Here is a 17850-nt window from a genome sequence, read left to right as displayed (position 1 = left end):
AATTGAACAAGAATATTAAATAAGCCCTACAGAGAACTAAAGGTCTGTGTGCTTTACCATTCTTGGCAGAATAAATTAATAGGATCTCTACTACATTTAGAAACTATCAAACACATCATCAAGACCCAAGCTACACTTTTAAAGCAAAATTCAGTAATACTAATAACTGATTTAGAAAGTACTGCTGTAAACTGACTGTCCAGGCTGAGAATTTGCTTAAAATACCATAATCTTTCATAAAAGTCATATCCCAGTAAACACTGTGCATGAAGTATTAGACTCTCTGCAGCTATAAGGGCCAAATTCTACCCAGTTCACCTCAGTCCTTTTAGGGGAGGCTAATGTTTCATATAAAACTAAATTGTACAGATTCAGACTTTCACACAATGTAACAAAAAGATATGAAGTAGAAATATTAAATGAGAAGACAGAAGGAGCAAGGAGGTCTAAAAGGTAATGTAAGAGCACAAGTACAACTGCAAGCATTCAGTGCTTTTCCATCTCAGTCTACAGGAGCTGTAAGGAAATTCTACAACTGTTCAGAGAGACAAGTGAGGTGGGGGGGAATTCTGAGCTTAACACAGTGTTTCTCTCACAAATTAATCCAGTGTTAAGTGCTGCCTCTGAAAATCACTTTTGCAGACAAATTCTGTCTTTGGACACGGTCATGTACCTCCACGTCTAGAAACATGACATCTACATTTGAAACATAAACAATTACTGCACCTCAGATTCTATAAGGTCTTACTGTACTGTGTGATTTTCCATGAGAATTTACAAGGGTTTACATTGTCTCATGAACCCTTCAATAAGAAACATTACTTTAAGCACAAAACTTGTGAGACAGGAACAGTGAATAAGGAAAACAACACTAATTCAACTGATTTTCCTTCTCTCAGTACCTAGAAATAATCCAGGTAGTTTTCAAAATTTCATGTAAGTTTGAAGTTAAGGGAGCAACAGCTTGCACATCATCTTAACAGCTTTCTTGCCTCAGTTAGAATGCAAATGAATAGACATGACATTTGGGCTCAATTTTAAAATCTTAAAACAGAAAACTTTAAAGTCTAATCTAGGTCTTCATGAGTAAATGTGCTAATATATATATATATTTTTTTATTGTTTAAAATCCCTCCTATTTAAGTTCTGGACACAAAATGCATGACAAATAGGGATAATTTATTATTTTTAATCCAAAATTCATCAGAATATTTACAAAGCTTAAGTCATAAAAACACAGAGTCTCTCTTTTTTAAGACTTTTTTTCTTTAAGACTTTTTCTTTTTTATTGCTCTTTTACTCCGTGATTTCTTTTTTCTGTTCTCAAACACAGGTTTGGCAGTCACCATGACTACATTACTCAGTTCATCCTCATCACTTGAGCTACTACATCCCTTTTTCTCTTTATGGTCTGCTGTCCCAACTGTAGAGACATTTTTCCTCCTTTTGCTTTTGCCTAAATCTCTGCTTTCTGATTCCTCTACTGAGGAGTCACTAGAAGTTTCTGAAAGGTGCAAATTCCCAATAAAACCACCTCCATATAAATGTTCTTTTCTGGAATCTGAATGTTTTCTTCTTCTCTTTCCACCTTGGACTTCTGTTGCCAGCGCTTGATGATGTGCACAGCCTGCAGTACTTTTCCCTTTCCTTTCCTCATCATGTTTAAGTTCAATCTCCATAGCAGCAGCAGCCTCCTGAATTTCATCGGCTTCTTCTTTCTCCTTTCTCTTCAGACAAGTCACAGCTCTGCGTAGCCTTTGACTTTTAATAGCTTGTCTTTCATGCTGTTCTAGTCTGAAGAATGAATCAATTCGAAGCTGAGTCTACCAAAAATAAAACACACAAACACCTTTGGATGCCTTGTGATGGTAACTCAGTTGTTATCTCACCTATAATTTAAAGTATCCCAAAATAAAGCAGGACAATGGACTAATAAAATTAATACACATGCAAATAGATGTGAACAATAAGATGCATTACTATAGTAATACTTATACTTTAATAATAAAATATGTAACAAGAACCTTTACAGAAACTAAATAATAAACCAACTCCAGTGAAATTTTATAAACATTGTGGCACTAATGATCAGACATATGTTGCTATTTTCAACCCTAAAACAGTGATGTCTGTAGTGCTCTTAAATATTTCCTTCAAACACATCCTTAGTTTCAAGCTGTTAAAACAACAGAATGTTTACTAACCAAATGTTTTAAGTGCACTTGACATTTGCATATGCTAGTGCAACCAAATTCGGTCAATTTTACTCTAGGTCAGGGTAACACATGCTGCTACAGTATCAAGATTTGAGAGGAGAACTAGTACTAGTTACACACAATGGGTCTGTGTTATCCAGCCACATCTAGGCTTGCTGTATCGATTAAGCTAGTCACCTATATTCTCCATAAAATTGTCTAAGAGAGACAGACACTTCCAAAAGATGTTCCAGTCAAAATATACTGACTTAATTACAGGTTTTGGTACCTTTCACCCCTTTGAGCAATAGAGAGAACCTAGAAGACTGGTTTAGACAATGTATCTATCTTGCTCACAGCAGAAGAAGAAAAGAATGTGACCTTAGGTGATCAGTTTTACAACTGACTTTCACAGTATCACAGAATACACCACTAGTCACTTTAAAGTTTTACAATGTTGACAATACATTTATTTGGAAATTAGAGTAATATTAGTAATGGACATTTAACCAATGGTGCAGTCTGCACTCCTTCTGTACATGGTACCAAATGGACAGTTTCACTTCACCAAAATCTTAGGGGCATTTTTATAAATCATTTCCAAAGACAGCACACTGCCTTTTAAAAGTACTAAAGGTGCTTGAGGTACCTGTGGTTTCAGCTACATCCAGAACAAACAGCAACCTGGACTTGAGATAGGTGCTCGATAGACAACAAAATTTGCAACTGGCCAAAGCCCAGTTTCTGAGAAATGTATTTTACAGTTTTGCTGTTCATTTTAAAATGCTTCTCTCACAGCTTTCCAGTTACCCTTAAACTATACATAGTTTTACATACTTTACCTGCTGCAGGTTCAGCTGTTTTATCACAGGCAAAAGGATTTCATCTACCTTTGTCTTAGTCCAGCCAAAGTGATCCTGACAGAATGTGCAGAAAGTTAAGGAACTTTACAAAATGGCTGTTTAATACTAGTATTTTGTAAAACACATAAAATGAAAATTCCTCAAATAAACAATGTCTGGAGGAAAGTTATTCTACTTCAAAGCCTTTTCTATTACAAAACCAGAGAAAATACTCTAAGTTTATTACAGCTGACTTACATGGATGGTTCCAATATTACACTATGTATCTTAATCACACTTATATCTCATGGTGTGAATTTTGGGGGTTGTCATATGCCGAGACAGGAGTTGGACTCTATTACCCTTGTGGGTCGCTTCCAACTCAGGACATTCTATGATTCTGTGATCTTTATTAGTTATAGAACTTCTCTAATATCATCATTTCCAAAAGCATGTCTCAGTGAACACAGAACTCATTCTGGCTATACAGTACTGCCATAAGGCAAAATAGCTATAAATAAACCTTATTTTTATACTTGCACACATCAGAAGTTTTATTTACCACTTAAAAAACTATTAGCTCTGCATGCATTGCCATCTACTTTTTAATAATCCACGGCAGCTCAAGTTGCAGCAGATGCAAGAGACAGACATAATTGCAAGAAATGCAGTGAATGGCTAGGGATAAAGCGCAGACTGAATCACCATTTCTGACTAGGTTTTGAAACTCATTTGTGAAAGACAGCAAATGTACATCAGGAGTGTGCAAACAATCCCACTCTAAGTCTAGAAATAGACCCAGAACAGTTACAGAAGTGTAACACCACAACAAACTAGTCGGTCCAGCTATGAGACTCTTTATGCAGGCCAAGTGAAGCAGCCCTATAGTAAAAGGATATTCTCTGATCTGCTCTACATCAGGCTTCCCCCAGGTGAATGAACTCCTTGACTCATCCACCACAGGCTTCAGGTATGCCTCTGCCACTGCTGGATTTGGGAAACCTGAAGAAAGCTGCAGCTCCCGCAACTTCTTTTTGACTTTGGTGTCATGTGGATTAGGTCTCAATTTCTTATTCTTCTGAGTCTCATTCCACCACTCACTGGAGAGAGAGAGAAAAAAAAAAAAAGGAAGTATTTATTTGCCTACATAAAATACAATTTCGACTATCAAGAGCCACCATGCCAATTTCAGTAGCCTTGATTAGTTTCCCTACTTTAGTTACTGCACGAGATGAGGTGGGAAATTTCAAATAAAAATAGACAAAGGGACAATTAATCTGAAAACAGAAAAGACAAAACACAGAGTAAATGCAGCCATTGTAAGCCACAGTAGCAAACATCACCTGGATTCCCCATAAGCTGCCAGAAGCCCTACATTCAGAAGGCCCTGAATTCAGCCTCACTTGGGAAGGATGTTCCATATAAAGTGATCATTTTGGAGATTTTTTTGGTTAAATCAAAACAAAAACAAGGCTTCTAACCATCCTCACCATTGCTAATACAACTGGCTTGGCCCTCTTCAAATTTTGTTCTTCCCCACAGCCTACCTGTCTGTCTCTTTCCAGGTCATCCATTCCTCACTCATCAAGTCATCAAGTCTTTTTCTCTACGAGCAAGCTACAGCACCTTCTCACAAATTCAGGGACAAACAACCTCCACTCCACTAGGGATCCAGCTCTGCAATGAACTCAGAGGTCGTTGCACAGTTCTATAGCTGTTCTATCGTCTTCATTAGTCTCACTGTAATTGCTGTATCAACATGTCACCTTATTTACCTGCCATTTCAAATAATGATATAATGGAGTCAGATATTTAACAGTTAATGTAGTCTCCTTAATAATGGTCATTTGTTTTGTTGTGTGTTTAAGCCACAGAAAAGTATATTCATTAATATTTGTGTTATGGAGAGCCAAAAAAAAGCAAAATAGAATGAAGCATACGCAAATTTTAAGAGAGGTTCCAGTCCATGCCCAGGAAACTCATTTAAAATCTCCATCGCTGTTACAAAGCCAACGTTTGGGATGCCCTCAGTGTAATCACTTCCAAGCAAGTATGCCAAATTAATTAGCTTGCTTCGATCCAACCCTGTAAAAGAAAGTGCATAAACCAAATAAAACCAGGGGATTCAGCATCTGTTCTCTTACAAATTAAAAAATAACATATTATCTGAAAGGAAAAACAAACAAACAAAAACCAACAAACAAACAAAACAAAAGGAAAACAAAGATATTAACTCTGTAAAATTACATTTAATTCAACATCAGAATCTGCTAAATTATATTTTGGAGCAGTGTTGATAACCAACAGCTAGCTCAAGCATCAGAAGCACCAGTAGCTGTGCTAAACTATGCTAAATTGGTAAATACATCTTGCCTAAATTAAAATGTTACAATATAAAGACCATTGGGAAATTCTGGGTTTTAAAAGAGCTAAGAGATATTATTTTACATAAGTTTCTCCAGTTACTGTCCTGCTTTCATCTACTTCTGAGCTGAATTCAGTAACTCCTGAATCAAAAATAAAAACATTCAAGTCCTCAATCTTGAATTCCAGGCCATAATATCAACGTCTCTGCATCTTAAAAGTGTTCCCAAACTGGAAGCCTTTTGCTCTGTGCTACTTCAGCTATTAAGTCAACTTAAAGAGCCTGTGAAACAGCTAAAAAGAAGGAAGAACGCAGTGGACCACTTCTAATTGGTACATTATGAGATCCAAGTCAACCAGACTGATTTTCAGTGATAAGCCTTAGGAGTTTAGACTTAAAAAAAAATCATTAAAAAAAAAAAAAAAAAGAAAGAAAACAGTGGAGAAAAGGAGGGATGTGTGTCTAAGCACACAAAGCAATATCCATCAACTGTCAATAAAGAATTGTACAATGCATGGAGAAGGAGCAGAAGTACAAGACTGCAGAGGAAAGTGACATGAGGACCGATTGTGACTATTTTTCCCCAATAAATAAATAATCTGGTTTATTGCTTCAATAACAGCTTAAAAAAAAAAACAAAACAAACACACCAAGGAACCAAAAAAAAAAAAAAAAAACCAAAGCAAAACAAACACCACACACATGCTTTTACAGCAGTCCTTTCCAAGTAACGTACTGGAGCATACCTAAGTAGGTATAAGTAGGGGAAAGATATTTCAATCAATTTGCTGGGAGAATAAACAAAAGACATATTTTTCACCGCATAAAAATGTTGTGAAATTTTACATGCAGAAGACATTAGAATGTCAAAACTGACTCTAAGAGTTCTGCTTCAAAAAGGCGTAAGTTAAAATTGGCTCATGTTTCCCTTAATATACTACGTGACACTGAAGTTTCATAGTTCAACATCATTAGCAACAATTTGATTAGACTGGCACAAGAGCAATCTGAAAGAAGAAAAAAGCTGCCACTATTACTTAAATGAAAAAAAACCTTTTACACAGCTGGATATGGATATGCTAGATCCTCTTCTAATACCCTATGTGTCAACATGTCCAAAATTAATTTCAGTTTCCAGAAGTGTATAAATCTGATGACAATAGAATATAATTTTACCACCGTGTCAGAAAAGTCATGCTGACATTTACACAGAAAGTGGTACCATAGTTAACACCTCTAGCTTTAATGATCATCACACTAAACCAGTATATTAAATGCAAGTGGAACTAATAGCTGTTAAATCAGAGGGGTCATCTGGCAGTAAAAACAGGAACCCAATGGAACGTCTTTAGAGACTCTCCAAAGAACACGCATTGTAATAACAAACACACAAAATTCTGTAGGAAACACAACTTCAAAAAGACAACATGGCAGCACTGTCTTAGTAAAGACTGTATCTAACAAATCAGTACCTGAGGCTTACCTAGCTGGTTTTGAAAATCAACGTACTGATAATATTCCACATATTTGTTTTGACTGAAGAAATTTTTATAAACATGTCGTGCACCAAATAACCACACATCACTGTCATCGGTAATTGTCCCAGAGGTCTGATCAGTAAGGTCCAGTACAGCACATTGTGCCTCTGCCTCCATTGGAGCTTCAATATATGGAATGCCAAACAGACGGAGAAGCTCCTGTAGGATAGAGAAAAATCACTTCGTATTTCATCTGAAAAATGGACTTCTATTATACCTCTCCTTGACTCAAACTGCTAGATTCACACTGGTATTTAATATTTCATAGAAAATCTTAATTTCCACTAAAAAGCATCAAGCGCAGTTAAGTCAAGGGGGAAATCCCACTTTTCTTGGGTAGACAGTGCCTCATCAGTCAAGCACTACTTGATCATATTGCTACTACACAGTTTGAGAATCTACTAGCTTAATTACATAAGCATACTTAAATATTGTGCTTTCCATAACCACTGCTTTAACATGGAGAAAAGTCCATGCATTAGAATTATGTGGGCTCCATGAAATGAAGATGCAGGTTAAAAACAAACACCAACAAAAATAGTCACCTTAGCTTAGAAAACAGTATGAAAACACATTAGAAACTTTCCTATCAAGTAGAAAACACTGGACAGACTAGTCATCCTTTAGATGATGCTTTGATATACATACATTTTGATGCATTTTACACAATTTGCTTTTATGAAATACATTATTTAACCCCAGTTAAATATCCCCTACCTATAATTAAGCAAAGTCACAAACAGCTTTTGAGAAAATGTTTGACTGGAGTAGATGGGATGACCACATCATCCTCTATCAAGGGTGTCAAACTCATTTTCACTAGGGACCACATCAGCCTCACAGTTGATTTCAAAGGGCAGAATATAATTTTAGGACTGTATAAATGTGAGTATTCGCACATTTACACAGTCCTAAAATTAGATTTGGCCCTTCGAAGGCAACTGCGAGGCTGATACGGCCACTGGTGAAAATTAGTTTGACACCTCTGGCCTATATCCAATCAAAATTGTTCAACAAGTACTACCTGGCTTTCCAAGAACATCTGTCCCGTTACAGAAGCAGCAACGCGCTCCTGCTGCTGTTTTTGCGCATGAAGCATATTCTGCTCAGCAGAAAGGTCATTTTCTAATCCTTCCAGCTCTTCCTGAAAAATAAAACAAGGTTTTCATCGTTTCAATAATTCAGGAATATTTAGTTAAGTAAAGCACTAAGTCTCCAAGTACAATTATTCTAGTAGTATACGCTCCATTAATTCACATTTAGAAGTTCATGATAGCTTCCCTAATGCAGTAAATTATAAGACCAGAGATAGGTCTTTTCATCAGAGTGCTAAAACTTTAAAGTTTCCCTCTGAATTCAGAGAGATTACAGTTAACCACCATATTTAAAGAAAAATCAGTTTCCATAGATTGAAATACATACATGAGAAAGCAATGAAACAGTAAGAAGCTCTCCAATAATTTTCCCTAAAAATTGCTTGGGGACAGAGCACTTCATTACCAGCTCAAAACAAATAACAAGAAGTTACCAAACTGATGTCTTGCCACTCATCTGCTGCATCTTCACCATCATCATCTTTTTCAACATTCTGATCATTTGCCAACTGCACTTCATCAGACTCCTTCAGCAAGTCCTGTGTGACAATATCATGCTTGTCTGCCTCAGCTTCCGGAACTGCTGTTTTATCACCAAGTTCTTCATCACATTTAGGAGAAGACTCAGCCTCATTACCGATTTCAGTATCCACTTCAATAAAGCTTCCTATTGAAGGAAAATTTAGATTTCAAGCTTCAGTTTGTTCAAAAAGAGGTATCTGTATGCATTTTTAACTTGGGCAGTGATTTTTCATTTTGCTATATGCAGTAACTAGATATAAGAATTATGAAATTACAGAAACTAAGTGATTCACCGTTAATACACCTGTTAAGTTCAATGTACAGAACAGCATGTTTTCCTGACTCTCCATATTCTATACTCAGATTTCAATGACAAAACATAACACCCAAGGGAAAACACAGATCAGATTTTCTTCCCACTTCCTACATCAGTAGGAATAAAAGTATTTTAAAGCATTTATTACTAGGAGAAAAGGTTATTTTCAACCGGTTACAAATACAATTAGGTCCTATTTTCTTATATTTTTACACAATTAAAAAGCACATACCATCAGAATCACTGTCTTCAGACTGTGATATCACTTCTCTTTCCTCCTCAAGACCTTTTGCTTCTGGAAAAAATCTAACATCCTTTTGTACCTCAGATATATTTTCTTCTGTTTGTGAAATTATTTCCTCTGTATTTTCAGAAATTTTCAAATTTTCCTCTTTTTTAGACAAGTCTGTTGTTTCAGCATGAATCAAAGCCCCTATACTAGTTTGTACAGGGGAACAGCTTGGCTTCTGTGTGCACAAGTTTATATCCTTATCTCCCAAAGAATTTAAGTCCATTTTGGAACCATCCTCTTTGTCTACATCATCTTTCCCTTTTTTACTATTGTCAATAAAAGAATAATTTTCAGTTCTGCATATACCGGTGTCCTTGGGTGTAATGTGATTTTTTTCCAACTCCTGATTCTTTTGTTTAAGTTCGGTGTCCTGCATAGTCACTTGGTTTGATGAATGAATTGCAGATGTAGGTAATTTTTTTCCCTCCTTAACTTCAAGAATCTGATCTTCTTCATCTGAGCTACTAAGCAGAAAATCCTTCACTTCTGATCTTTGTGGTAGCACTCCATCAGTTCTAACAGTAACAACTTCCTCCCTTTTATCACCATCACTCAGAGCTTGCCGAATTGCCTGCAGCGTTCTTGGGGACACACTGCCTTCCTCTACAGATTGGTCCACATTCAATCGTCCTGTATCTTCATCCCCCAGTTCTTCTTCTGAACTGCTTTCTACCATAGCTGCCTGGATAGCAAGCAAAGTCCGAGGAGAGGGGGGTGGTGCTGTCACCACATTGTTATCATTTTCTGTCTGCAACTTGTCAGATGCAACTGGCTTTGGACCAGCAGGAGATTCATCGATTTTCATCAATTTAGTAAATTCAAATATTTTTGATGAGGGTCCTGCAGCAGTTTCCAGGTCTCCACTTGTAGCTTCTTTTGCTTGAATACCTGAAAGTTTTTTATTGATTATTTTTTTAGTAAAAAACTGCTTTATGCTTTTTACATAATGGACATCATTATATAAAGATTAATAAACCAGTTTTCTACCCGTTTATAGATCACAGTTAATTATGTCTAAGAATAATGCACATTTCATAAAAAGTATTGGTTACATGCACCCGTAAATAATATTCAAGTTTTTCTTAAAACTGATAGCTGCGGACTGCACACACTAAACAAGAAGTTTTACAAAATTAAGACCTGGCATACCTTTTATTAGGATATAGTGAGAAGTATCCTCAGAGAATACCCTGCTAGATTCCACTTCTCTCACAAAACCACCTTCATTTTCATATTGTGTTTGGATTTCACCTGAGTGCTGTTGGCTTAATTCTTTTTGTACATTTTCTATGCATCGATTGAGGTTGCTTTTCTTAAGCAAACCCCTAAGTTGGTACTGGGAAAAGTCATTGGACTCCTTGAAAAACAAAAAAAACAACACGAAGAAAACAAAAAACAAACACAATGATCCAGTCAATTCAAATAATATTACACTAGCTGTGCCTTTTAAGCAAGTTCATTTACCATGCTCTGGAGTGAATTTTAAGAGCTTCCTTTAAGCAGGTAACATTTGTCTTTTACTGACTGCTGTACTGCCAAGTCATAGCAACACTAGCCTGGTAACACACAACAATTTTGACAGGTACCATTAAGTAGTTCTGAATGATGGCTAAACACAATGAGGTGACAATCACGTCTTAGTGACATGATCAACGAAATTTGCTAGCTAAAGGAGCAGGTCCCCATCTTAAAAACGTTGCAATTATAACAGAATCCACCTGTAGATGGTTTTATTATGACGGTTGTTAGCTTACACTCGGGCACAAGCTATCATATGATCTAACATATATTACACCTTTAAAACCCAACTGTGCTCTGAAAAGCTGTTGCAGAAGTGACACTATGGGATTTCCTATTTGTCTCTGAATGGCTTCGGTAACACACCTGCCTGAGCTACAAAAGCCTTTTCCCAGCTGCCAGCTCCTCAAACAACCTGAGGGTTTGGAATCCAAGTTGTGGTCATTCTGTCTGGTTTATCCACATCTGTCAAATGTTCTTAAAATTGAAATCCTGGATGTAATGCTGATGAGGCATGAGACAGAGCATGATTTTCTTTTTTTTTCCATTATTGTCAAACTGAATTAGCTCTGCCAATTTTAGTGGAAATCAAGAGATAAGATTCTGAATACAGAGGTAATAAAGCTTTTCAGATGTGATACTCTTATGTAGTCTTCATCTGTATTAACTGTAATAGCTCAATTCTGAAGGCTTGAAAACTACTTTAAATATTACCTCTGGCATTGCTTCAAATAGTGTTCTTTTTCGCTTCGTAAATTCTTTCATATCAGTCAGGATCTCATGTTTTATTTCCGGAGGCAGCTTGTTGAAATCTTCTGATTCAATATCTACAGAATTAGGATTTTCACATAACTCTTCCTACAAAAATGGAAAACAACACAAACATGTATTTTATATCACAGTACAGCAAGGACAATAAAACATTTGGAGCATCATTTCAAATAACAACAGTTAGGGGAAAAAAAAAAAATAAGGTAACGACTACCTAACAGAGTACATAATTATTGATGTACAGTATATAAGAAACTGGGTTTTGTTCTTTTTATAAAGATATTTAGTATAAATTGCAAAAGCAAGTCCTACAGCCTCAGCTAGTCTGATCTTATCTTTCCAAAGAGGTTCTCCTTCTGAATGTGAACTACTTCAAAGATAAACAGCATTTACAAGAGCTCTTTTTTTTTTTTTTACTTTGATAAAAGCAGAGATAATTTTATTATTCATGATGCCTTTTTCTTAGGTTAAATATTTCTTTTCTCCTCTTGCCATGAGATCAGCACATCAGAAGGGAATAAGGAATTTATCCAAGAAAATTCAAGGATCAAAGTGCTTCAATATCAATTCATATTTGGAGAAGCACAGGAATTTTGTCAAATATGTGGTCTTATATGTGCATACATGTGCATAAATGAATAATTTCACTTATATTATTACAAAAAACAATTTTGTCTTTACAAGTCCAGAGAAAGTAGTAAGAAGAAAAAAAATGTACCATAAGAAATGCCTATTTTGCTGTGCTCTAGTGGAAAAAATTACATTTGTTTTTCCTCATTAGCAGGAGTTCATTCACTACTTAAAATTAACTTGTTCACCTGATAAGTAATGCTATAGTAAGACCTATACCTCCAAACACTTTTTCTGAACTTCTTTGTTTGTTTGTTTTTTAAACATAGTTCATGAATGATGGGATTGTTCACAGTAACAGGGCAATCAGGATGCACTTGCCTGCAACATCTTTTTTTGGCTCATTCTCACTTCCCATTCTTTTTCCTCTTCCTCCTCAGAGCTAAAAATCACAAAGAGAAAAAAAAAAATTAGATATTTAGTTAGGAAAATAAAAGTCCTATTTTAAGTAAAAGCACATTTGTCAACCCTTCACCAGTAAGTATAGAAATTCACACACAACACCAAAGAACATACACACAAACACACACACAGACACACATATATGTACACATATACATACAAACACACACACAGACACACATATATGTACACATATACACACACAGACACACATATATGTACACATATACATACACACACACAGACACACATATATGTACACATATACATACACACACACAGACACACATATATGTACACATATACATACACACACACAGACACACATATATGTACACATATACATACACACACACACACACATATATGTACACATATACATACACACACACAGACACACATATATGTACACATATACATACACACACACAGACACACATATATGTACACATATACATACACACACACAGACACACATATATGTACACATATACATACACACACACAGACACACATATATGTACACATATACATACACACACAGACACACATATATGTACACATATACATACACACACACAGACACACATATATGTACACATACACATACACACACACAGACACACATACATGTACACATACACATACACACACACAGACACACATACATGTACACATACACATACACACACACAGACACACATACATGTACACATACACATACACACACACAGACACACATACATGTACACATACATACACACACACAGACACACATACATGTACACATATACATACAAAGACACACACACAGACACACATACATGTACACATATACATACAAAGACACACACACAGACACACATATATGTACACATATACATACAAAGACACACATATATGTACACATACACACACAAAGACACACATATATGTACACATACACACACACAGACACACATATATGTACACATATACATACACACACACAGACACACATACATGTACACATATACACACACAGACACACATACATGTACACATATACACACACAGACACACATACATGTACACATACACATACACACACACAGACACACATACATGTACACATACACATACACACACACAGACACACATACATGTACACATACACATACACACACACAGACACACATACATGTACACATACACATACACACACACAGACACACATACATGTACACATACACATACACACACACAAACACACATACATGTACACATACACATACACACACACAGACACACATACATGTACACATACACATACACACACACAGACACACATACATGTACACATACACATACACACACACAGACACACATACATGTACACATACACATACACACACACAGACACACATACATGTACACATACACATACACACACACAGACACACATACATGTACACATACACATACACACACACAGACACACATACATGTACACATACACATACACACACACAGACACACATACATGTACACATACACATACACACACACAGACACACATACATGTACACATACACATACACACACACAGACACACATACATGTACACATACATACACACACACAGACACACATACATGTACACATATACATACAAAGACACACACACAGACACACATATATGTACACATATACATACAAAGACACACACACAGACACACATATGTACACATATACATACAAAGACACACACACAGACACATGTATGTACACATATACACACAAAGACACACACAGACACACATATATGTACACATATACATACAAAGACACACAGACACACATATATGTACACATACATACAAAGACACACACAGACACACGTATATACACATATACATACAAAGACACACACAGACACACGTATATACACATATACATACAAAGACACACACAGACACATATATGCACATATACATACAAACACACACACACACACATACAAATACATACACAGGTCAAAAAGATCTGAACAGATCTGACTTATCTCAGTTAGAACTAGATTAAGACAACTGTTGCTGTTTAAATCATTAACTGATTCTTACATGGTCAGCACGTAAAGTATAGAAAAGTATTTACAAGTTGTGCAAAGAGTAATCTAATGGATAGCTCTGCATTTCCACACCAGCTACCCAAGCTTGCATAAATCAGTTCCATGCAGTCATATAGATATGGCCACAGAGACTGAGGTAGCACTTTCACCCTTAAACATTAATCCAGTGTAGAAATTTAATCTGTGGGCTGAAAGCTTCTTCTGTGACCCTTCCATATATAACCAGAAGGCTTCTGTTTTCAGAGCTATAAACCAAACTACCCAAAAAGAAACTGAAAGAAAACATAAATTAGAGAGATATACTTTATATTTTATGGAGTCTCATGGGTCAAAGGCCTTCCAGCAGAATCTAAACCTGAGGCTTATACTTTTATCTGAGTTTATTATAACTGTTGCAGTTATTTTTCTTAATTCTACCTACCTGTTCTTCTCTTCATCCTCTAAAGAAGGCAATACATACATATCATCAATCTCTTCTCTTCGAACTTGTGTAATACTAGGAAAAGCTTCATTGCTTATGGCAAGAAAAAGAAAAAAATACAATATTGATTAACAGCTACGTAAAAACTCACCTATCACTTACAAACAAGGGGAAAATAATTTTTGTTCTTGCCTTTTGCCTTTAAGCGCAGTTTTGATAACTTGTCTCTTCAAAAACGTTTTCAAGAGTTTCTCTGTAGTTTTCCTAGAATCACTGATGGCAACTTCCTTTCTTTGTCTTCGCTTAGCCTGTGAAAATAAGATTAACACAAACAAGATATTGCTGAATGCTGAAGATACATATCCAGTGAATTATGTTATAGTTCTGTACGCTGTGTCTACAAGCAACTCCTAACTCATCCTACATCAATGGGGACACAGCCTTCGGATCCTCCAAATCTCCCTACGTCGGTTTCCTTTGTGGGACTCGGGAGCAGTTTTCAGCTTCTGAGTACAAATGGTCATGACCGTTGTGTTCAAGTCCATTATGAAGCAAGACTCAGGCATATGCCATCATTTACCTCTCTGCAATTTGTTTTCTAGGCAAATCAAATCTGAATATATCAAAAAGGAGCTGTTGCATCTCCAACAGCTGACCAAGACTAGGATTGCAAAGAACACTTGCACAGCAGTGCACTTCAAGCCTTCCATCCTTGTGGCTCAGAATCAATCACAAGCAGAATAAGAAGGAAACTGAAAATGGTTACTTAGTATCAGCAGACATGTATCCTATTTTGTATTGCATTGACTCAGCAAAGGTACTTACCAAGGTTTGTCTCTTCAGAAGCGGTGCCTCTCCATCAAAAACAAAGACAGGCCGAATTCGGAAAAAAAGTAACTTGCAGAGTCGATGAAACAGAGTGAGGAGGTGAGCATTTCGTACGGAATTACCACCATGATCTCTGGCTCCCTTTATTGCTTGGTTCAACCAAATACTGATATCTTAAAGAACCGTTAAGAGAAAAAAATGTGCTATCTTCTGCATATGTCATATTAATAGTTTCTATAAAGCGTACATACTTGACTGATTGGCTTTTGCCCAGTGTTCCAGGCTTGGCTTATCAAAGCCAAGGTTATCCAAACACTTGTAAACTTCAGAGAAAAACATATTGCCACTATTACCCTGGACAAGAAGCAGAATTGAAATAACTGTGCAGCAAGCAGTACCTCCCCAGTTATTTTCACAAATAAATGAAGGGTAACTTCTTTCCACAGCTTTCCAGCATTTAACCAAGTATATATGATAGGAAAGTTGATGCAAAAGTATTTAAACTTTTTCATCTTATAATCCTACTGAGAGAAGCATATTTATTTCTAAAGCACAATACCCTACAGCCCAACATTTGTGTAAGTAAGGTATAAAAAATGTATCTTGAAAAAAAAAAAAAAAAGCTTAGTATTCCACATACTATAAAGCATTAAAGCTACTTATCAAAACATTGCCATGATTGAATTAAAAAAAAAAAAACAAAAAAACTAAACACAATAGATCGTGTAGAAATAAGGGAAATAGTTAAAGTAATCTCCCTCAGAAATCTGTTTCCTCAGCTATACTATTAAAGGATACCAACAGCAAGAATTTTTCCTTCCAGCGTTTCTGGGTTTATAGGTCTCCCAGCACATTCAAGCAGTTTCCAAAGTCCTTGGACTCCCATTGTCCTTTTTCAGCCACTCTGAGAGAAGAGTGGTCGATGAGGAAGAAAAGAAGGAATATCCCAATGATTAGATAACTTTATTAACGAGAACGCAGTACCACTGCTAACAGGAATACCGAGGCGAGCTGGGCTGGTGAGGACGCCCCGGCAGCCACTCGGGCCGGCTCCGGACGATCCCCTCACCTTCCGGTACCTGAAAAACCTTTTAAAAATCCCGTCAAGCGCAGCGTTACAGCTGCTGACCGGCCGACAGCTTCAGAGGAGCCTCGGCTTCTCCCTCTGCAGGTACCGCCATGGTCCCTGGACAACCGCCCCCCGCCCCGGGGACACGCTGAGGCGCTCCGCACAGCGGCAGCGGCATCAGGGGCCCGTCCGGAAGGGGATGAGGAGAGGGATGAGGAGAGGGCTGGGGAGGCCGCGCAGACTCACCGGCCCTTTCCCGCGCTGTGTGCGCATGCGCTTTCCCAACGCTGCCCCGCTGCCCGCCGGGAAGCGCAGTTCGCGGGGCGGAGCCGGGGCTGTCATGGCAGGCGCGCTGCCGAGCAGGCGAGGAGCTTTGACGGGCCCGGAGCCACCCCCGCCCAGGCTCCAGCTGCCCTCCCCGCGGGACCCCCGTGGCTGCCTGTGGGACACCCCAGGCGGAGGGGCCACAGTGAGGAGACCAGCGGCTGCCCGCCAGGTCCTCAGAATCACAGAATGTGAGGAATTGGAAGGGACCTCGAAAGATCATCGAGTCCAATCCCCCTGCCAGAGCAGGAACACCTCTAGATGAGGTTACACAGGAATGTGTCCAGGCGGGTTTTGAATGTCTCCAGAGGAGACTTCACAACCTCCCTTGGCAGCCTGTTCCAGTGCTCCATCACCCTTGTGTTCCAGTTTGAACCCATTACCCTTTGTCTTATAATTGGTTGTCACCGACAAGAGCCTGGCTCCATCCTCTTGACACTCACCCTTTATATATTTGTAAACATTAATGAGATCACCCCTCAGTCTCCTCCAAGCTAGAGACCCAGCTCCCTCAGCCTTTCCTCATATGGGATGTGCTCCACTCCCTTCATCATCTTTGTTGCCCTACACTGGACTCTCTCCAGCAGTTCCCTGTCCTTCTTGAACTGGGGAG

At 37.6% G+C, this 17850-nt stretch overlaps 1 protein-coding gene across 1 annotated transcript; it reads right to left on the bottom strand.

Annotated features, from left to right (window-relative positions):
• Nucleotides 1-1158: 1158 nt before the first annotated feature.
• Nucleotides 1159-17152, bottom strand: ERCC5 (ERCC excision repair 5, endonuclease). The gene is made up of 15 exons (XM_071807216.1): nt 16643-17152; nt 15842-16017; nt 15209-15324; nt 15017-15109; nt 12405-12465; nt 11397-11540; nt 10314-10521; nt 9105-10052; nt 8469-8701; nt 7965-8084; nt 6886-7099; nt 4978-5122; nt 3937-4137; nt 3038-3122; nt 1159-1823 (listed from the first exon to the last, which is right to left on the bottom strand). Exons 1-15 carry the CDS (start codon nt 16728-16730, stop codon nt 1269-1271), a joined length of 3387 nt encoding a protein of 1128 aa, XP_071663317.1. The 5' UTR covers nt 16731-17152; the 3' UTR covers nt 1159-1268.
• Between the last annotated feature and the right edge of the window lie 698 nt (nt 17153-17850).

Source organism: Patagioenas fasciata, chromosome 1 (genome assembly GCF_037038585.1).
Source record: "Patagioenas fasciata isolate bPatFas1 chromosome 1, bPatFas1.hap1, whole genome shotgun sequence".
NCBI classification, from domain to species: domain Eukaryota; kingdom Metazoa; phylum Chordata; class Aves; order Columbiformes; family Columbidae; genus Patagioenas; species Patagioenas fasciata.
Note: the sequence above shows the minus strand (reverse complement) of the source record. Positions and strands in the feature narration are given on the sequence as shown.